Genomic DNA, 23,319 nt, shown 5'->3' with positions numbered 1-23,319 from the left:
GCCCCCAGAAACTGGCGGCTAAGATCTTGGGTGTCGCCGCTGGTGTTAAGGGGAGGTGGGGATCTGGAGTCCCCTCTGCTTCCCTACAGACACGCCCCCGGTGGTTTCCTGGCTGCTTGTATCTGGAGGGGGTGGGAGTCACACACCTGCTAATGTGGATTCCGCTGGGAAGGAATTCTGTCGGCGGAACTCCGGTGATGTCACCACTCTGCTATGGCAGGCCCCAGGCTCCTTGCCAGAGTGTCCGAAGGGTGGGGTGGGACTGGTCTGTCTCTGGTTGGTTTCAACTCCCGGTTTGCTATTTCATGAAGGCTTGGCGAGAGACCTCTTCCTAGAGTCCCTACACCGCTCCTGCTGCGCTGCGCCTCGGAGGCTATCCGCCCTGACGCGGGGGCCACGTGCAGGCAGCCGACAGTCGCCGAGTCGCGCGGGCAGCGGCTGGCGGGTCTGGACCTCTGCGCTGCGTGGCGGAGATTCACTCGTCTAGCGCAGACTGTCACCTCCAAAAATCCTTCCAATTCCCGGCCGGTCTCTCTTTAGTGGAATTTTGCTAGGAGTTTCTCAGCAGGCCATATCTAAGCATATCCATGCGTCTCTCTGACCCCTTTGTTGAGGAGGTACTGAAAGCGCTGCCTCCCCTCTCACCGCCATATTGGATCCCCTCTTGACTGCTTTTAGAGGAATACTTTTTTAAAAATTATCTTTAGAAGTTTATTTGATTAAAAGTTATTTTTGTGATTTGTATTAGGAAATTGCATATGCCCCCATTAACTGGATGACCTATTATATCAAACACAACTAAACAATTCTGGTTCCTTTCTCCTTTTATCTTATACCCAGATGGAATTCTATCAAATAGATTTCTTTTAACTAAGATATAATTTTCCAATTTTAGGTATGAGTAGCATCAAACTGCAAAAATATCAATTATTACCTGGAACATATCACCAAAGACCTGGACCATTGCAAATGACTCCAAATTCATTTATCTAATTCTAATTTCTCCCATCTCTGTCTTATCAGTTTAATCTTCCTTAGCCATTCTTTTTCTCTTGCAGATCTGGCATTTAATATATAAGTTCCTTTTTGGGCCTCAGAAATCAATACACTTCATGATTCTCAATAAATCAGTCCTACCATATATAAACATAATTTCCTATTATCCTGTATTCTAATTGGTCTGTTCTTTAATTTCCTCCACACATAGTTAATTTGTAATTCCATTTTTCTTTTGCTCATAGTATTTTATTTACCCAGAAAGCTCTTTTTGTCATATTCACCAGTTCAGTTTAATTATATTGTCAATAAATGCTTAATGAAATCCTACCAAATATTAGCCATTAGAGTTCAACAATAAAAAAAAAATGCAAAGCTAAAAAGGCTTCAATTCAGGGCTGGAGAGTAGTTCAAAGGTAAAGTATGAACTTAGTTTGTGCAAGGCCCTGAGTTCAATGCCCAGTATCACAATCAAAAAAAGTCTACAAAAATGCATTCACTTTTCACATAAGAATTTTACAATCTACATACCTTCAAAGTCCCAATTAAAATTCTGCCTCTTGGGCTGGGGTTGTAGCTCAGTGGTAGAGCACTTGCCTAGCATTTGTGAGGCACTGGGTTCAATCCCTGGCACCACATACAAATAAACAAAGTAAAGGTATTGTGTGCATCTACAACTAAAAGAAAAAAATATATTTAAAATTCTACCTCTTCAGTGAATTCTTCCAGCTTTCCAGTTCACAATGACCTTTCTAATTCTTAAAGCAATTGGTTTCTTCTCTACCACAGATCAAGTTACAAACCATAGAATTTAATTATAACTTTATTGTAATGTGCTTTTGTTGTTTCCTGAGTTTTGTCTCAACCAAGTTCTAAGTTACCTGAATGTAGGACTATGTTTTCCAGACATTTTATATTCTCCCAAGTTGTCATATGCACTATAGATATTTTAAAGTACTTATTTTAGAGGCTGGTTTGTAGCTCAGAGGCAGAAAACTTGCCTAGCATGTGCAGGGCCCAGTACTGCAGAACAAAAACCAAAAATATTTATTTCCTGCCAATTATTGATGCATAATTTAACTACACTAGTGTGCTAGATATTACTCTGAAGTAAAAATAAACCATAGACTCACTGAGTCACTCAAGGCTAAAACCAGTTTTGAATTTCTTAATAAACAACAAATAAACCAATTTCAACTTTTTTTCTCCTTTCTCATATATTGTCAATTTCTTTATCATATCAAAACCACCAATTAATTCAATCATGGGGTTATAAAACAAATACCTAATATGAAAAGAAAAAGTTCAGCTTTAAAAAAAATTTTATAGTTGTAGATGGACAGAATGCCTTTGTTTGCTTATTTTTATGTGTTGCTAAGGATCAAACCCAGTGCCTTTCAGGTTAGGTAGCTACTCTGCCACTGAGCTATAGCCCTAGCCCCAAATTTCAGCTTTTTAACTAGAATTTTAATATTCCAATCAGTTGAAGATTTGTGGTTTTTTTTTTTCCTTAACATAGTCTAAAGTTTTTAAAATCCTATCATTAGTTAGGTTAGCCTTTTTTACAAGTCTTTGGGAAGGTTTAATTTAACACAATTGTGATGTTTTGGATATCTGATGAAACAGTATAGACCCTCACCCAAAATGTGGTTTGCATATTGAGACTGATGATGCCACACATCCCCACTCAAATAGGGTATGAAAAGATTTTCTACTCACATAACAAGATTTTATGGGGAGGGGAGGGCAGGCCTCCATACTGATCTGAAAATGGCCTAAGAAAAGAGACTGGCTCATGGGTTTTCATGGTGGTTAGGGGTGAAGCTGGGGTGAGAGTTCTTGTACACTTGTTACTGACACCAAAGGAGAGAGCCTCTAGATTTTCTTTATCAGTTTGACCAGATGTGGGAAAGCAGGGGAATCAGAAGAAATAAGGTTTAAAAATGTGTTAGCAGTTACACATCAAATATGGAGTTATACTCTTTATTACTTGACATTACAACCAATTTAAAAAGCACAAAATACAAGATATTGTACAATAATTACATAATTTCAGAAAATTTTAAACATCTCAATTTAAGTTATATATAATTAATTGAAAATACAAAATATAAGCATGAAATTGTTTTCTGTTGAAGACAGGGAACAAAGTTTTAAATGTTCTTCAAAAAAGGTTTAAACAAAAAGCAGGACCACCATTGATAACAATAATTCAATTTTCAGAAAATAGTCTTTCTCATACAATTTTCTTCCATTAAATAGAAAACATAACTGATAAAATTAGAAATTTACTATTTGTTGTATTTAAGAGAAAACAACACAGATTTCATTCACTGTCAATAATAAATTCTCTGAAATGATTATTAGAATACCATTCAAATTCTGGAACACTGACGCTTAAGTGAAACCCAGTAATTGTAAAAAAAAAAAAAAAAAAAAAAAAAGTTTAGTTGCTATAGTACACCTGAGCACTAATTCTAAACAATTGCCACTAAAAAGTCTTCTGATGACCTCAGGAATTCTTCTTATGAAAACAACTAAAATACCATTAAGAATGAAATTTGGACTCCAGGAAAAAACAGATTTATATTTATAATAAAGAGTAATGGAAGAAGTATCAAATTTTACTCAGATTAACAAAAGTTCTGCCTGGTTATGCCTTGCAAAATCAAAACCAAAATAAATGACTAGCTAATGTCATAAATAAAAATATTCAATATTTAAATATTTAAATTAGTATAATCAAATAATTTCACTATGGTAAACCATTTCATCACCAAAAAAGGAGTACCTTCAGATTTTAGTAGTAAATTTATGCCCTAGATGATTATAAAATATTAAAATAATTCAAAAATTAATAACTAGTTCAAAAAAAAGTAAATTGTGCTGTATTTTGTGAGGAAGATGAAAAACCTTTTAATGAAGAAGAAGGTATTGTTTGATCCTGTTCAAAAGAAAAGGGAAAACTAAAATCATCTTTTCCAGTACCAAATGTATGAGCTGAAGTGTCTGATGAAAAAGAAAATGTAAAGGTGTCTTCTCCTTCTGGTTTCCCAAATAAATTTCCTGAGGAAGACAAATATTACAAGATCATGCTATCCGTGTTATATAGAATGCATATAACCTAGAGGATTACAATACAATGTATACAATACATACAGTACCACTGAATTATTTACCTGTTTAACAGATATTTAAATGTATTCTTCTCACATGCGAGGCATTATTCTTGGCACTATGGAAGGATAAACAGACTCAAACATAAACCCAACTTGTAAGTAATATGAACTCAAGTAAATAAATAACTACTATATGTGGTAGAAGGTGTAGTAAAACACTTCAAATGAAGAAACTAGCACAGAGGCCCAGAAATAGGCATAGGAAGTACAAGTAAATAAATAACTACTATATGTGGTAGAAGGTGTAGTAAAACACTTCAAATGAAGAAACTAGCACAGAGGCCCAGAAATAGGCATAGGAAGTATTAGGGTAACAGAAATCAGTTCAACTTGGCAAGATATTGAGAAATAATAATGATATATTAAGTAGGAATTAATGAAGATGAGCTTGGAAAGACAGCTGAATGTCTCACTAGAGAATCAGGACTTTATTTAGTAGGCAACAGGAAACATTAAGCATTATCAAACGCAATATGATATTAAATAAATTGTTTTATAAGGATTCTTCAGGAGAGATGTGTAGAAAGGCTGGAACAGAAGCGTCTAGAAGTGGAGAAAACCAAAAGGAAAAAACTCTATTGTCCAGCAAAGAGATGGTGAAAACTGACCTTACCTATACCATCATAGCAATGGAAATGGAGAGAAAAAATGTTAGATCTGAGAGACACTGCGTAAGTCAAACTTATCCAACCATTATTTATTGACCAACAATATACTCATAGCATTGTTCAAAAGAAGTTGATAGAATAGTAAAAATAGTTTTATAGTTTTAAAAATAAGTTTAAAAATCAACTTTATGTATAGAATTATTCGGTGTTTGACTCTCTGAATTTCCACTAAAGAAAAATACTGTTTTCATTCATTATATTATTTAAGACTATAAATATTAAATTTGTCAACACCTTAAATTTAAAATCAATTATTATTAACTCTACAATAAATGAAAGACTTACCTAAAACAAGTCTTTTAAGGCACCTAATATTTTTTCCATAGAGAACTGATCAACTAGTACATTAAGCAAAAGAAATTACTTTGTACCACTTTGAAGTTTTCTTATATTTTTTAATATCTCAGTTATTTTACTCAAAAATAAGCCAACTAGCAATTAAAATGGCTGACTGGCTGGATGGACTGATTACCAGACAGTTGTGTTTTGCTTCTCTCCCTTCTCATTTTATTTTACTGTCTTCAGCACACACCCATAAATCTTAAAAAAGAAAATTTAGACATAGATCCAGAAAAAACTAAAATCTTGAAGAATCACTCTTTGCATAAATAAATTTGATTTTATTTTTTAATTTCAGAAGATTATATGTGGGCTTCATGAAACTATGCTCACTGTAAATAAATATAGATTGCTATGCAAGGTAGGATTCTAGGTGCTGTGAGGAATTCAGAAGTGAATATAACAGGTCTTTGCCCTTAAAGAACCAAAAATCCAGAGATAATTAATGATAGAAGGTAGAATATTTAAAAGTATAAAAAAGGGGTTGGGGATATAGCTCAGTTGGTAGAGTGCTTGCTTCACATGTACAGGTCTTGGATTCAATCCCCAGCAGTACAAAAAAAAGAAGAAGAAACATTCACAAAAGTGAAAAAGAGGTCTTTCTGGAATGCAAGGTTGAGGGGAAAATAAAGGTTTTATGGAAGAGAAATTAGTCTTGAAAGATGGTTAGGGATGGAAGTTGGAGATTACAAGAAGAAAAAAAGATAAGAAAATATGGCTTATCTGGCACTATGTTCTTTAGTCTAGCCAAAGCATGGGTAATTCTTACAAGAGAAAGGGCTTGACAGCTATGTTGGAGCTAGGTTAGAAAAGTAGGAAAATAATTTGAGTTGATGGAGAGCCACCAAAAGCATCTGATTAGTGCAATTACAAAATCAACATTAGGCATGAGGAAGATTATTTAAACTGTGATTTATAGGTAAGCTAAGAAGATGAAAAGACCAGTTAAGATATGACTGCAGTAGCACTATGAATAGTTATTAGAGTTTAAAATATAACAGTTTTGATTAATATAGAAAAAGGAAATAAATACTTCAGAGGAAGAACTGATAAAACTTGATTAGCTGAATTTAGTCACAGTCACAAGGAGAAGTTAAAATTATTACTGAATTTTGGCCACCACAATAATGGAGATAACATTAGGAACATTAAAAGAACAAATTTGATTTCAGATATGGTGAGTTTTTAATGTTAAAATATATCTTAGATATAAAAAGATTTCCATTACAACTTCATTCTTACAGTTATTGTTGTCAAGATCTTAGCATCATCCTTGTTTCCTTCTCATCCTTAAAGGTGATAGGCAAATTCTTCCAGATCTATCTTCAGAAAAATTGATAACCAAAATCCCATTCCTTCTTACCAATTCTACTGTCATTATCTTAGCCATCACCAATTCTTACTTGTATTATTTTAATAGCTTCCTAATCTGTTTTCACTCGTTTCCATTATTTGTTCTCCATATAGCAGACAGTAATCTTTTAAAAGCCGGTTAGATAATTTCAGTCCTTTGCTCAAAACCCTCCAATGGTTTCCCATCTCACTTTCCAAAGATCTGAACAGTCTATAGGTCCCACGATTTGCTCCCTCTCCAACGTCCCTGATTTAATCTTCCTACATGATTCCTCCTTCCTTATTTCATTCCAGTTATACCAATTTACCTGCTGTTCATTGAACATACTGAGTATGTGCCTATCTCAACTTTTCATCCTTCACTTGGAATGCTTTTCCCAGTAGCTTGTACTGCACCTCCTTCATGTCTCTCCTCAAATGTCACCTCTTAATTATTGCCTTCTCTGACTCCCTCATAACACAGCAACTGCCTTCTCAATCCAAGTTCTTCTTATTCCCCTTATTCTGCTTTACCTTTATTTATATTATTAATTACAACCAGTAAGTACAGAGTTAACCTCCAGCCTAGACTGATTCAGACCCACTTGGAAGAATAATCTTGGAGTCTGATTTCTCACAGCACTGTCTCCTTAGAAAATATAGAATTAAGGTAGATATGGAATGCTGAGTCTACAGCATTACTTGTCTACAGTTCTGTGTAAAACTACACCTGAATTAGAAGAGTTGTATAGGCCTTGGGCCCCATGACTAGATTTCTTTAAGAGCCTGCCGAAAACTGAGGCTGCAGCTTTTGTGTGTCAAGGCAACCTACATGCAATATAACTCATCCACAGCTGCCTGAAATCTTTCACATGGATGAGGTGGCAGAAGTAAGATTATTATTTGGGCATCTGATGAGCCTCTCAATGAGACAAAGATGTTGTACCTCTGTTATTTCGTATTCCTTCTCTTATTAAGCCATTCACATTTCAATAAATTCTTACAGTATTGTCAAACCTTGGCATTATCCTTGTTAGCTATAGAGTAAATTAAATACCGAATTAAAAATCGCAACATATGATCAGTTGCCAATTCAAACCCATAAAAATTGCTGTTTAATGTACCACTTGATATATTATATATTGACTTGTCTATCTTCAGTCTCTCCCACTAGAACACAAACCCTATGAGAATTTTGCAAAATTGTCCACTGTTCTATCATCAAAACCAAAGTAGTAACTGATAAAACAATATAATATATACACATACTTATTTATATTTTGAACAGATTAACCAATAAAAGAATAAAAGAAAGAAAATGCAATAAAAAGTAAGCACAGAGAGATAGGAAGAAATCCAAAGAGTCCAGAAAGAAGATGTGAACAGTCAACTATATCATGCTGCAAAGGGACTGAATATGATAAACAATGCAAAATATTCATAATGTTTGAAAATTGAGAAGTTATTAGTAATCTTGGAGAAAGCAAGTGTTGTCAATGCAGTGAAAAAATCAAGCTAAGTTGCTAAAAATAAAAGCAGTGAATAGTATAGAAGTCAAGAGTAATTTTTAAAGAATAAACTGAATGCCTAGAAAAATCAATTAGAAACAAACTAAAATACCAAGGGGGAAAGTTAGCATGTTTTTATAAGTAGTAAATCACTTACCAATTCCTTGTTGTGATGAGGGAGGATTTAGATTTCCTTCAGAATGATGTTCATTAAGCTGGAAAATAATTTCCATGAAATATTACTTGTCAAACCAGTAGAAAAACATACATAGTATTTGCATTTGAATCCAAAGCCTCTTCTAATATGCAGCATTAGAGTAAGCATATAGCAATATTCTATACAGCATACTACTGTACTTTTTTTAAAAAAAAAAAGTTGTATTTTTAGGCTGGGGATGTAGCTCAGTGGTACAGTGCTTGCCTAGAATGTGTTAGGCCCTGGGTTCAATCTCCAAAACTAAAGAGAAGTGTCTTCAAAAGCTGTCATTTACTTATTAAAATAAGGCCTACTAATTTTACTATACCAATAGATAAAGAATTAATAGGCAATATGTATTGCACTAAGGATAATTCCTACTTCAGGATCTTACTTTAACATAAAATTCTAATAAAACTTTTGCTTGATTCTAAAGGCCTTTAACAAATCAGGGCCTTAGTACTGCTTTTCTGACTTATATATAAAAGTAAAAGGATGCTGACAGTTTCATGTCCATTCAGATAAAATTTTGCTGCCAAAAAAAAAAGTCTATTTTCTCAGTAAGATGGGCTTTTAAAAATGTTTTCATGATGGCTTAGTTTTTTGTCCTTTTTTATCTTAATATTACCATATGACCATGTTGCTATTCTTCTGAAACATCTTTGTGGCAGTATAATATTCCTCCATATAGACATACCATACTATTTCAATTATTCATTTATTTTGAACATTTAGGTTGTTTTGATTTTTCTAATTATAAACATCACACTTAAAACATTTAAGCACAGAATCATATTTCTTTAACAATTAATAAGAAAAACTGTTTTACCACAAATTATGTAATTTAATTTTCTTTTTCAGGAGACTATTCACCAAATGGATTTTCCCATTTCTATACTGAGGTAGTAATTTAAGTTCTTTTTTTAATTTTTTAAAATTTTTTTAATATTTATTTTTTAGGTGTAGTTGGACACAATGCCTTTATTTACTTGTTTTTATGTGGTGCTGAGATCGAACCCAGAGCCGCACACGTGCTAGGCGAGTGCTCTACCGATGAGCTACAACTCCAGCCCAGTAATTTAAGTCGTAATATAATAAAGATGTTAATTATCTTTATACTTTTATCATATTGCCTGTCCAATTTTTTCACTTGGAAGTCTGAATGCAATTAACTTAATTGCTTTTTCTTTTGGTTCTTCTTCCACTGCTTTTATGCTTTGAGCATCCATCCTTCTGAGGTCTAGTAAATATTAACTTATATTTCCTCTAAAGTATTTTATGGTTAATATTTTTTCATTTATTTTAATTCATCTGTAATTTACCGGTGTACAGTGTAAGCTGAGTGTCTAATTTATCCCTGTGTGGTCCCATCTTTATCATATTCTAAATTCTTTTGTATCATGACTATTTAACCCCTACCAAATACCATTCTTTCAATCCTTATATGACACCATTTTGATTACTCTAAGTTTATATAGGATGTTTTAATGTGTAAAAAGTGAAGTTCCCTTCACCAATCTATTTCATAATATATAGGATTTGTAATGATATTCTTTCATGTTTAATAACTATCTTTCCTTCTCTGTCAATCTAGATGGGAATGTATCAATTCTGTCAATTATTTTAAAGTACAATCTTTGGTTTTGTTTATTCTTATTTATTTATTTGTTCTATTTCAGTTATGTAGTCTTTTTTATTTCTTCATTCTACTTACTTTGGATTTGCTTCAATACTCTTTTTCTAGTTTCTCAATATAGGTCATTAAATCTTTCCTCTTTTCTATTAATGTAACTATTTAAGTTATTAACTAACTAAATTATTTAAAGTTATAATTTTGCTCTGGCTTTGGCAGCATCCCACAACTTTTGATAAGCTGAATTTTCATGATAATTCAGCTCAAAATGTTTTCTGACTTCTCTCATGATTCATTCTTTGATTCATGACCTACATATTTACGATTTTTCTAGATATCTTATTGTTACTGAGTTCTAATTTAACACACTCTAATTCCAATGCTTTTAAATTCCTTTACTCTTATTATGACCCATAATATAGTTGATTTTGGTGAATGTACTATTAGCACTTGAGAAGAACATGTATGAGGCAGTTGTGGGATACAGTGTTTAATAATGGTATAAGGGATTGATGCTGTATACAGATATTACAGAAGATCTGATTGTGTTGTGTGATTCTATCAATTGCTGATAAAAGGGTATTAAGAACTTCCAACTATGCCTGAGTATTTGACAACTTTGATTTTATGTATATTGGAGCTGTTATTAGGCATAGTTACACATTTGTGATTGTTGTATCTTCCTTATAAAGTGGACTTTTTACCATTCTGAACTATTTCTATCTTCAGTAATACTCTGAATCTCAAGGCTACCAAAAATGGTATCAATATAGCCATCATGACCATTTTTTTTAGGGAGGGGAGTACCACGGATTGAACTCAGGGGCATTTGACCACTAAGCCACATTCCCAACCCTATTTTATATTTTATTTAAAGACAGTGTCTCACTTAGTTGCTTAGCACCTCACTGTTGCTAAGGCTGGCTTTGAACTTAAGATTCTCCTGCCTCAGCCTCCCGAGCCAGTAGGATTACAGGTGTGCGCCACTGTATCTGGCAGCCCTTTTTATTTTTTATTTTTAAAACAGAATCTCACTGAATTCTCAAGTCTGGCCTTGAACTTTCTATTTTCTTGCCTCAGCCTCCCAAATAGCTGGGATTACAGGAGTGCACCACCACATTCAATTTATATTTCTTTTTTTATGTATTCTTATAGTTTCTAACTTTTAATGGAGTATTTAAGCCATTCATATTAAAAAAATCACTTAAAAGTTCATGATTAGGTCTAACATATTGCTATTTATGTTTGTTCCCTTGTTTTTTGTCACTCCATTCCTTCTTTTTTGCCTTCTTTTGGATGAAACTTTTTCTTAGAATTCTATTTTAATCTATCACCAATCTTATTTTTGAAAATGTTCTTGCTTATTCTTGAATACACCTCTCCCAGGAGACATAGTAATTATTTGGTCAATCTCCTTCCCCAGCTCAAAAACAAAACATAACAAAAACTAAAGACATCTTGCCAGGACTTTAATTAGATCCATAATGGATTACATTTATAAATGTAATTTTGAGAGGGAATTTATCTTTATAATATTTTCTTTCTAAACAAGGACATCATGTTATATATTCAATAATTTTCAGTAGTTTTCTGTTTTCAAAATGTACATGTCCCCTGATGAGGTTATTTATATACACTTATTTTAATATTCATAGTATTACTGTAAATAAGAATTTAGTAACTCTAATCTATTTTTCTAGTGCACTTTTCTAGGGATTACTAATTTTTTGTTGTTGTTTTTTGGGGTGCTGGGGATTGAACCCATGACCTTGTGCATGTGAGGCAACACTCTACCAACTGAGCTATATCCTCAGCCCCACTAGTTTTTGAAATAAGTATTTAAGTAAAATTGAGACGAAAGTTAAAAGAAACAAAATATGAAATGTATACTACTATATCATCAACAAATTTATAATTTCAGCAACTTAATACAGTGCAAGGAACACAGTAATAAAAATTCTAATAAATATAAAAAATGGCTAAATGTGACTAATTTAAATAAGTAATAATACTTATATTACATTGATATTTATATGGTATTATTAAGTGATTGAAACTTTTCTAAATGTTTTATGTGCATAAACTCACCTAAATATTTACAAACCTTATGGTAATAATTATTTTCATTTTACAGATAAGGAAACTGAGAGTTACCCAAAATCTTACATATAATATATACCCAAGTAATCAGGCTTCAGTGTCTAGTTTTAACCACAAATTTATATTGTCTCTACTTTTCAAATAAAGCATGTCTTAATTTGGGGGCTTAATTACTAAATACAGAAATAAGCACTTCCACTGAACAGTAGCAATGTTGATGCAGGAAATTCCTTAGGTCTTTTAAAATGAACCAATGATAATGTTGCCATGTACACACACATAGTTGAAAAGACAAAACATGAAGCCATGTAAAGTTTGTTTTCAGAATATGTAGTTTGTTTAGTAGGCACATTAATTAAAAAGACAAATTCATTTCAAATTGCCCTTAACTGAAATTTAAATCATCCCTATCTTGAAATTTAAAAAAATAAATACAGTGAATTTGGGGCATCTAAAGTTAAGAGCAAAAAGATAATAGGGAACTTTGCTATACTACAGCTACCCAGAATTTTTTTTAAATTGCCTTTACTGGTACTCTGTCCCAGGATAGTTTGGTACTAAGCAAATAAAATTACTCCAAAGTTTCAGTGTACAATTTTTAGAAATCAAACTTTAGTTTCTCATTTTACCTGATCTGATGAAATTTCTGAATCAAATACAGAAGAATCAAATAAATTCAATCTAGGTGATCTAGAAGTATAACTTGTAAGAAATGAAAATCCAGAGGACTCTTTTTGTGTTTGACCTTCAGGTACTGCATTTCTGTTACAAAGAGATTTTTAAAAAATCATCAAAATGTTAAAAATCTATCACCAAACACTGAAGATTGACCACAAGCAATGTCATGGGGGTAAAAATTAGCATAGAAGGGAAGGTAGGAAGTAGTTATTGAAGCAACCTATAAAGAAAAGATGGTTTGGGAGGAGACTAATATGGAAAATCAACTTTGGGATAATTATTATGAATATCTACTCAGAATATACTGTCAGGCACTCTTCTAGGTACTTCCATAAGCATAACTTATTCCTCATAATAACTCTATAATACAGATATTATTTCAGTCACTTTAATTTTACAGTAAAGGATTTTTAAGCGTAGAAAATATAAATGATTTGCTCAAAAAAATACAGTAGAGTTGAGAATTGAATTCAGCACTTCAGATTCAAAGTCCAAGCTCTTAACCCCAACATGGTCTTCAAGATCTTGAAAGTCAGTAACAAGCTGTGTCTATTTTGTTTTTAAATATATATATATATTTTAGTTTTTGATAGACCTTTACTTTATTTATTTATCTGCAGTGCTGAGAATTGAACCCAGTGTCTCACACATACCAGGCAAGTGCATTACTGCTGAGCCCCAGCCCCAGCCCCAGCCCTAACAAGCTATGTCTGGATTAAAAGGCAGCCATTACTAAGTGTCATATCAGGGAGTTAAACAGTAAAATGATCGGGAAAAAATAGACAATACAATGTGTAACACATTGGTTAGGAGAATGGATTCTAAAACCAGAACTACCTGGGTTTAAAATCTCAACTCTAACATTGATTACTTGTATTACCTATAATTATGTTTTCTCATTTATAAAATAATGATAATAATGTACCTAAAATGTATAAGATTGTTGTGAATATTAAATAATCAATATTAAATGGTCTAAAGTGCTTATAACAGTGGCTCACAGATAGTGCTACATAAGTGTTTTTAAAATATAATAGGGGCCAGAGGAATAGCTCAACAGAAGATTAAGTACTTAGTATTCACAAGGCCTTGGAGACAATTCCAAATACCAAAAAAGAAAAAACACGTGTGTGTGTGTGTGTGTGTGTGTGTGTGTGTGTGTGTATGAAGTGTAACAATACTTCCATAAACTATCTCTATGACCATGAATGAGTCATTTAACTTTACAGATCATAATTTTCTCATCCATGGAGAGAAGTTTTAGCATATAATCTGATATTCCTTAATAATTCTAAGATTTGAAGTTGAGTTTCACTTTAAACATGCTGTGCTTGAGTCAACAGCATAGTATTCATATATAAAACTTATTCTAACAATTTAAAATACAGAAGTAGGATATAGGTGAGATATCCCTGATAAAGTGAAATCTATCTAACATATTTTGGAAAAACCTCAGGGATCAGTATTAAGGAAGAGACTGAACTAAAGAAAATGTTTAAAGGTAGCACTATTTTCTTGAATGCAAACCATATATCTATAGTTTTCAAAGATAAATATTCATGTTAGAGATATTTATGCCTAACTAGCTTACTAAGCAGAATGGCAATTCTTGCTTCAGACACTATAACATGTGGGAAAATGACTGCTGGAACATTATTCAATGATAAGCCCACAATCTTCCAAATATGGCAGTAGCTCTTTAACATTTTAAATTTCTCCACAAAATTTAACCCTTTGGAAAATTTTAAATCTATATAGTATTGCGCTGGGTAAGTACTCAGGATCTATATCATCTTCAGATAAACGCTGCAGGAAAAATGGGGAGGAAGACCTGTGAAACAAGAACAGCAGAACATTAATAATTCAAACAGGATGATAGGTACTTGGAAGTTCATTATGCTAGTTTTTACTTTGCATGTCTGAAATACTCTATACTAAAAAAAACTTTTTAAAGTTACAGGCATAAGTCATTTTACTATTCCTATCAATTTTATATGACTCAATACATAATTTACTTATAATTATCAATTAAAGTCCTACATTTCAAATGAGGGAGCTTTAGGAAACTGCATTTTCTCCAAAGATTCATGTGTATTCATAGCTTCAGGAGTTTTTAAAAATATAGGAATTTCAGGAGTTGGTGGAAAATTCTCAGGCCTTTCTTCTACTTCATCACTATTATCTTCTATTGACATTCCAAAATGTTCTGTATGTATAGACTGCAAATTCAAAGTAATAGAAAACTAAAAATGAATGTTGTTGCAGTAACAGAATGACATATATAAAAATGCACAAGACAGAAAATACCATACTAATCAATAGTCATTTCACAGATAAGTAAAATAAGAATAACTGGAAAAGTGATATTAAAATACACATTCAAACAATAATTATTTTAATTATTAATTTTTTCTTTTCTTTACAGCTCCATCTTACTCATCCCTACTTGAGAAAAGTATAACAACCAGAAAATACTGAACTTGATAAAGAATAATGTTTAGGACTGTAGTATAGATGAAGAACTGTATATACTAACTCCTTGAAAGGAAAGAGTAATTTGGGTCTGACAAAAAAATTTAAATGTACTTATTATTTGTATTTCCTTACAGAATACTACTACTATATTGTTTCTCTTATTTAAACCCTTAGTATCTAGGGTAAAGTTTAAAATATATTGTCTACATCTATCATAATTAAAGCTTCCCACTATTCAAAAATACTTTTAAGACATTTTTATGGCAATTACTGGTCTTGGACTGCCACAACAAATCATTTAATCTTACCAAATTGTAGTCTCAATATATATCAGCACTTAGTTTTTTTAAATTTTAATTTATCAGCCCTTATTAATGAAAAATTTTTGCATATTTATATATAAACTTTTTGTGGATTTTGGTTTTTGTCTTGTTCTATTTTCTTAGTGGTGCTGGGAATGTAACCCAGTGTTTTAAGCATGCTAAGCAAGCACTCTACCACTGAGCTATACCCCCAGTCCTTTTGGCTTTTTTTGTTTGTTTGTTTTGTTTTATTTTAATTAGTTATAAATGACAGGAGAATGCATTTATGCACTTTGATATATTATATATAGATGGGACATAATTTCTCATTTTTCTGAGTGTATATGTTGTAGAATCATATTGGTCATGCATATATCTGTTTCATTCTACTATGTTTCCTATCCCCACATCCCCTCCCCTCTCCTCCCTTTACTTCCCTAAGGTAATACTATTCTTCTCTCATGTTTTTGAATCTGAAAAATAGAATCTGTAACTTCCTAGAAACCTGATTACCAACTAATAAAATCTCACATAAACAATCTTTATTGCACTAAATCCAAAATTAAAATGGACACAAAATTTTAAAATTAGAATGGTCAAATCAAACATTTGACTTACTTGTGAAGTGCATTTTGATTCTCTTAATTGTCTTACTGTCCCTTTTTCTCCACACTCAGCATCTGTTACATGAGAACAAACTGTTTTTCTTTTTGCAATTTTATTATAAAATAAAACACATTAGTTTAACCATATGAAATTGCCAATATTTAACTGTTAGTCTACCAAAATGGCAATTTCATGTTTCAATCCAATATATACAAATAAGAGAATAAAATATAATATAAACAGTTTAACAAACAAAATTATAAAGAGAACACTCATGTAACCACATCAAGTAAAGAAATAAAACATCACAAGCACTCCAAAAGGTCCTATATTCTCCATGTCCTTCTCTCAGAGGTAATCCCTATCCAGACTTTTGTGATAATTTTTTCCTAATTTGTTATATATGGTTTTATCATCTAAATAATATATCTTATTTTCCTGTTTTAAAATGTTATATCATGAAATTAAATATGTCCTATCTCTTGCTTTTGTTTACTTTCTTTGTTTGAGTAATATATGCTTGTGAGATTCATCCATTCTGTAGTACATGACATAGTTTTCTTACTGATATAAAGTATTCCATTGCACAAACAGGACATTATGTATCTATACATTCTATTGCAAATGGGTATTTAGGATGTTTCACATTTAAAACTATTACAAATAATAACATTCTTTACTGATACTATTGTATTATATACTTGTATTTCTTTAAGTATACGTCTAGAGGTGGAATTATGAGGAATAGAGTATGTGCATTTCTCAAGACCAGATGCCAACCTTTTCTAATGTAGTTGTACTAATTTCCACTGTGACAACTAGCCACCTTGGAAATCTATTCAATCTCATCAGACAAATTAGCCCTAATTTATTAAAGACAATTCCTACCAATAGTTTGAAAGTTCCTATTGTCCTGTATTCTCATCAAAACTTAATATTGTGAGACATTTGGAATTTTGCTAATTCGGTAAACATGTAATGATAACTCAATGTGGGTTTTTTTTTTCCAGTTCCATGATTTGCTGAGTATCTTTTCGTGTTTATCTGCCACAAACGTTTCTTTGTCTTTTAAAAATACCTAGTCATACAGCCACATAAATGTTTATAGCAGCACAATTCACAATAGCTAGAATGTGGAACCAACCTAGATGCCCTTCAATAGATGAATGGATTAAAAATGTGGCATTTATACACAATGGAATATTACTCAGCACTAAAAAATAACAAGATCATGGCATTTGCAGGCAAATGGATGGCATTAGAGCAGATTCTGCTAAGTGAAGTTAGTCAATCCCAAAAAAACAAATGCCAAATGTCTTCTCTGATATAAGGGGGGTGACTCAAATGGGATAGGGAAGAAGAGCATGAGAAGAAGACTACCACTAAATACAGAAGAGAGGTGGGAGGGAAAAAGAGGGAGAAGGGGAGTTGCACAGAAGATGGAAGGAGAACCTCATTGTTATACAGAATACATATATGATGTTGTAATGAGAAAAAGAAAAAAAAGTGTGTCACATTAGATTGGATAGAGAGAAAGGATGGGAGAGGAGGGGAGGAGTAAGGAGGATAGGAAGGGCAGCAGAATAGAACTGACAATATGATTGATGTATGTACATTCCATGTATGTATTATATGTCAAAATTCATTCTGCTGTCATGTACGACTAAAAAAATAAAGAAATAAAGAATTAAAAGCATAAAAAATGATCAGGGGGCAGAAGGTGATGAGAAAATAAAATAAAATACCTAGTCATATTTTGCATATATTTCTAATTGGGTTGTCTTTTTCTTCTTTTATAAAAGTTCTGTATATACTTTCAAATTACTCTTCTGAGAGCTTTCTGTATTGCAAATATATCCTCTGGCTTGATGATGCACCTTATACTCTTTTAGGGTATCTTTTGATAAACAAAAATCTTAATTTTAATGTGGCCAAATTCATCAATTTTTCTTTTATGACTGGGCTTTTTAATTCCTGTTTAAGAGATCTTTCCCTATATTGAAGTCATGACAATATTATTCTATCTGATCTTCTGAAAGCTTTCTTGTTTTTGTCTCCTGCATTTAAATAAAAATTACTATTTTCATTACATATTAATTTCTTCAAATTTTGGGTCTAAAGATTATTGAAATAAATATTTTTATTTCAAAATAATTATATGACTTCTTGTGTATGAAGCCTCACCATATATACTCTACAACAGGTAGAGTTATGCCAATTATATGCAGTTCCCTGCATTGTTTGATTAATTATTTGTCCTTGTTTAACACTGTTGGCTTGGTATATAGAGAGAATTATAAATAGCTAGAACAGATCACCAGTACAGGTAAGATAAGTTTTTATCTTAGAAGAAAGCAAGGAGACTATTCATTTATGTACAATAAACATATTGTGTTGGATCTCCTAGTAAGAGTAAGAGAAAAAGACTCTAAGTATATAATCGTTCTAAAATTCATACATTAACAGAATTTTCCTGGGATCAGAAAAAACCATCTTTAAAACTTCAAAATAAAAGTCAATAATCCAAGAAGAAGAGAAAAAGACTTCCACATGGCATAATAAATTAAATAATTATTGTGAATTACTAGATTACCAAAATATGTATGCATGTATGCACTTAATATACAATATATACTCACGTTTATATTTATATATTCATGTATACATGTATATACATAACTATACAAACATGCATATTGAAATGTATATGGAGAGAAAGAAAAATAAATTAGTATTTTCAAAGATATGAAGTTTCAATAGCTAGCTCATTTGAGAATAATAAATTCGTGCATATATACTGTGATCTTTCTGTGACTTTATTCAAAGAAAATTGTCCAAGATAATAATATATCAATGCAAAAATATAATAACATTATTTCTAATAGTAAAAAACAGGAAATCAAAAAGAATTCAATGTGAAAGAATGGCTAAATAATGGCATATCCACACAATGGGACATTATACATTCATTACTAATAAAAACTAATTAATGACATGTAGAAATAACCTCAATAATTTATCATGAAGGAAAAAAGGATGCAAAATTATATACATAGTATAATTAAAATTTGGAGGGTAAAAGAACAAAACAAACATACACATAGAAAAAAAAGACTAAAAGAATATACACTGGTATGTATCATGTCCATTATTTCTGGTAGTAGTATTTTTTCATTTATATTTTTTTGTATTTCAAAATTTCTACAATAAAATACATTTATTTAATATTTAGAGGGAATACGTTTTAAAACCAGGCATGCATGGTCAATTATACAGAGATGTAAACAATCCAAATAATTCTAGTATAAAAAGCTGATGTAATTTATTACCCTTATTTATTAGGAAAAATATGAATAGCAAATACCTGTTTGTCTTTTTTCAAACCACTGATTGTTGTTGGATCGTTTCTGAGGAGTTAACAATCTAAAATGCAATGCATATAGTTTTTATATTATTTTGAATTGATATTCACAAATTTCAGAAATTAAAGTTTTTTTATTGGGGACAGGTAGGGGGGGGATTGAAACCAGGACCTAGCAGCATGCCATGTAAGTCCTCTACCACTGAACTACATTCTCACCTCTTAAGAATTTTCTTATGACCCAGCTATTCCCCTTCTCGGTCTATTCCCTAAAGACCTAAAAAGAGCATGCTACAGGGACACTGCTACATCGATGTTCATAGCAGCACAATTCACAATAGCTAGACTGTGGAACCAACCTAGATGCCCTTCAATGGATGAATGGATAAAAAAAATGTGGCATTTATACACAATGGAGTATTACTCTGCATTAAAAAATGACAAAATCATAGAATTTACAGGGAAATGGATGGCATTAGAGCAGATTATGCTAAGTGAAGCTAGCCAATCCCTAAAAAACAAATGCCAAATGTCTTCTTTGATATAGGAGAGTAACTAAGAACACAGTAGGGTCGAAGAGCATGAGAAGAAGATTAACATTAAACAGGGATGAGAGGTGGGAGGGAAAGGGAGAGAGAAGGGAAAATGCATGGAAATGGAAGGAGACCCTCAGAGTTATACAAAAGTACATACAAGAGGAAGTGAGGGGAAGGGGAAAAATAATATAAGGGGGACAAACGAATGTCAGTAGAGGGAGCAGAGAGAGAAGAGGGGAGGGGAGGGGAGGGGGGATAGTAGAGGATAGGAAAGGCAGCAGAATACAACAGACACTAGTATGGCAATATGTAAATCAATGGATGTGTAACTGATGTGATTCTGCAATCTGTATATGGGGTAAAAATGGGAGCGCATAACCCACTTGAATCAAATTGTGAAATATGATATATCAAGAACTATGTAATGTTTTGAACAGCCAACAATAAAAAATTTAAAATAAATAAATAAATAAATAAATAAATTACCTGAACTGCATAAAATTTTGTGAACTTTTAATAGCAGTAACATGTGAACATTTTGAATTGTTATTCACACCAGAATCATTAAATACCTGAAAGAAAAAAAAAAGCATTAGAACTGACTACATACGATGTGGGGAGAAACGTACACTCATACATTGCTGGTGGGACTACAAATTGGTACAGCCAATACGGAAAGCAGTATAAAGATTCCTTGGAAATCTGGGAATGGAACCACCATTTGACCCAGCTATCCCTCTCCTCAGTCTATATCTAAAGGACTTAAAAACAGCATACTACAGGGACACAGCCACATCAATGTTTATAGCAGCACAATTCACAATACCTAAACTTTGGAGCCAACCTAGATGCCCCTTCAGTGGATGAATGGATTAAAAAAAATGTGGCATATGTACACAATGGAATTTTACTCACCATTAAAAGAGAATAAAATCATGGCATTTGTAGGTAAATGGATGGTGTTGGGGAAGATAATGCTAAGTTAAGTTAGCCAATCCCTAAAAACCAAATGCTGAATATTTTCTCTGATATAAGGAGGCTGACTCATAGTTGGGTAGGGAGGGGGAGCATGGGAGGATTAGATGAATTCTAGATAGGGAAGAAGGGTGGGAGGGAAAAGGAGGGGGCAGGGGATTAGCAAGGACGATGGAATGTGATGGACATCATTATCCGAAGTACATGTATGAAGACTCGAATTGGGTGTCAACATACTTTATATACAAACAGAGATACGAAAAATTGTGGTATATTGTATATTACATGTGACTGAGTCACACTCCCTGACTGGGTTCTGAGGCGCTCAGTCACAGAAATGTGGCAGAGCTTTCCCCACCCTTCTTGGGTTCGAGGGACAGTGTCTTGTGCATGGGTGTGTCTTGTTACAGCCCCATGGGTGAAGCTATGCTCACCTGTTCCTTTGTAATATAACCCCTTGCCCTGTTTAGGATAGAATCTTCCATGGAGGTGTCTTATGTGTCCCCTTCTCTTACTGTGTCCTTGGGTGTGACCTACCCAGGTGTCAGTCAACCTGCTGACAGTGGACATCATGAAGATAGACTCAGCCACCTAAAACCTGACCCCTTGCCTCATTTGAATAGCTTCTCCTCAATAAAAGGGGTCAGCATGTGCTCTCGCTCTCTCTCTTCCTGCAGACCCTTAAGGTCAGAGAAGCCGTCACAGCAACCCCAAAGAAAAAGGTATTTGTGTCTCTTGTGTGGTTATTTTGCGCAGCCCAGTCTGCCCAGTTTAACTGGAGTAAACCCTGAGCATTTTAGTCTCGAGAACAGAAACCCAGCAATATATATGTGTAATAAGAATTGTAATGCAGAAAAAAACAAAAAACAAAGTACATGTAAAAAGGCATGAATTGAACATACTCTATATACAAAGATATGAAAAATTGTACTCTATATGTGTAATAAGAATTGTAATGCATTCCGCTGTTGTGTATTTAAAAAAATAAAATCAATAAAACTAAAAAAAAACCAATAAACATTTGCTAAAGCTATACAAGGTTCTCTCATTTCATTAGCATTTCAACCTTATTATCATCATTAGCAATATAATGCTTATATACATTAACTGAAACTACTACATATAAAACATACAAATACTGGAAAACAAATTCAAAACCCTCAATGAATTTGATGTTTATCATAAATATAATAACTATTTTTATAACAGTTAAGGTAAATCTTTTTAAAATTTATTCCCTTTATATTATAACTAATTTAAGAAAATCTTGCCATTTCTCAATTGATGATCTGCTCTGTGTCCCTCTCTCCTCTAAAACCTTTGAAACAGAATACAGAAAAGTAAAACAACAAATTAAAAGATTAAAGCCTGAACTTTCTTTTTTACATATGAAAGAGCTAATACTTCATTTTTAACTTTAAATAAAAATTATTTTATATTAACATGTAAGCCACTGCTTTATTATGTTCATTTACAGCCTTTAATTTTCCCTAAAAATATCTGGCTTAAATGGAAAGTTTATTTCATTGTTTTTGTTATGACAGATGTTCTGTCAATTTTTGCTTTGCATAATTTGGTGCAACATGGTTTTTATGATTTCTCAATGAACTGTTCTCTTTAAAAAATATGAAATATATTTATCCTTGCTAATGTTTTTCATCTTGAACTCCATTTAATATGACATTGTTATTTCTATATATTGTTATATTTGCTTTTTGTTTGTATTTGCCTGATACATACTCTCCATTTTTTATTTTTAGCCTTTATTTGTAAAATTGTTTCAGCTATTTTGTTTTAATAGTATGTAACTGTATTTTTAAAATATATCCCATACAAGTACCTCTGTCTTCTAATAGTGGTTTAACCCAGTCAGATTTTTATGATTGTTTATCTGTTCAGAACTTTTTCCAGCATCTTGTTTGTTTTCTATCTAAATGCTAACTGTTGTTTCCACTCTGTTGACCTAATTTTTATCTTTTTTCTTCTACTTTTAAAAAATTTACACCTTTCATTTCTCTTCTGATGATTATCTTAAATATTTGACATACAAACATAAATTTACATTTTTCCAGCAATGTATAGTTAATCAGCATTTATATTTTCTCCCTACATCTACTACCCCTCCACCACCAAAAACTTAAAAACATCGGTAAACATTTATTTTCCTCATTTATCTACCTTCATCCCATATTAAAATCATCTGTAATTTTAGATTTCTATAATACATATTTAGACTTAAGTTTCATTTTAGTGTCTGTGTGTATTAATTACAAATCGGTGAAAGGACAAATATTTTTTCCATTGAGGAATTCCCTCTTCACTGTTTTCAAGGAAAAATAAAGATGTGCAATATCAGCAGTTAGTTATTTGGTTGGTGTAGTCCTTATTTTTCACAGGCATCAAGAACCACCCAGGACACGAGCCAGTTTCTCTTA

At 32.3% G+C, this 23,319-nt stretch overlaps 1 protein-coding gene across 5 annotated transcripts in view; it reads right to left on the bottom strand.

Annotated features, from left to right (window-relative positions):
• Positions 1-3,090: 3,090 nt before the first annotated feature.
• The window catches only part of CUNH14orf39 (chromosome unknown C14orf39 homolog), a 36,990-nt gene continuing 16,761 nt past the window's right edge, over positions 3,091-23,319 (bottom strand). For 2 of the 5 annotated variants that reach the window (XM_046461961.2, XM_046461960.2), the window contains 7 exons: positions 20,396-20,481; positions 19,377-19,435; positions 16,025-16,086; positions 14,670-14,848; positions 12,581-12,713; positions 8,180-8,237; positions 3,092-4,062 (listed from right to left, as the gene is read on the bottom strand). In XM_046461961.2, coding sequence (XP_046317917.1) covers positions 3,863-4,062; positions 8,180-8,237; positions 12,581-12,713; positions 14,670-14,848; positions 16,025-16,086; positions 19,377-19,435; positions 20,396-20,481 — 777 coding nt within the window. In that variant the 3' untranslated portion in view covers positions 3,092-3,862. Of the gene's footprint in view, positions 4,063-4,158; positions 4,232-8,179; positions 8,238-12,580; positions 14,461-14,669; positions 14,849-16,024; positions 16,087-19,376; positions 19,436-20,395; positions 20,482-23,319 lie in introns of those variants that run through there. The other 3 variants (XM_046461959.2, XM_046461962.2, XM_046461963.2) reach the window with 3 other exon arrangements.

Source organism: Marmota monax, unplaced genomic scaffold, assembly GCF_021218885.2.
Source record: "Marmota monax isolate L192 unplaced genomic scaffold, Marmota_monax_Labrador192_F-V1.1 WCK01_AAM20220418_F8-fsc00001, whole genome shotgun sequence".
Taxonomy (NCBI): Eukaryota; Metazoa; Chordata; class Mammalia; order Rodentia; family Sciuridae; genus Marmota; species Marmota monax.
Note: the sequence above shows the minus strand (reverse complement) of the source record. Positions and strands in the feature narration are given on the sequence as shown.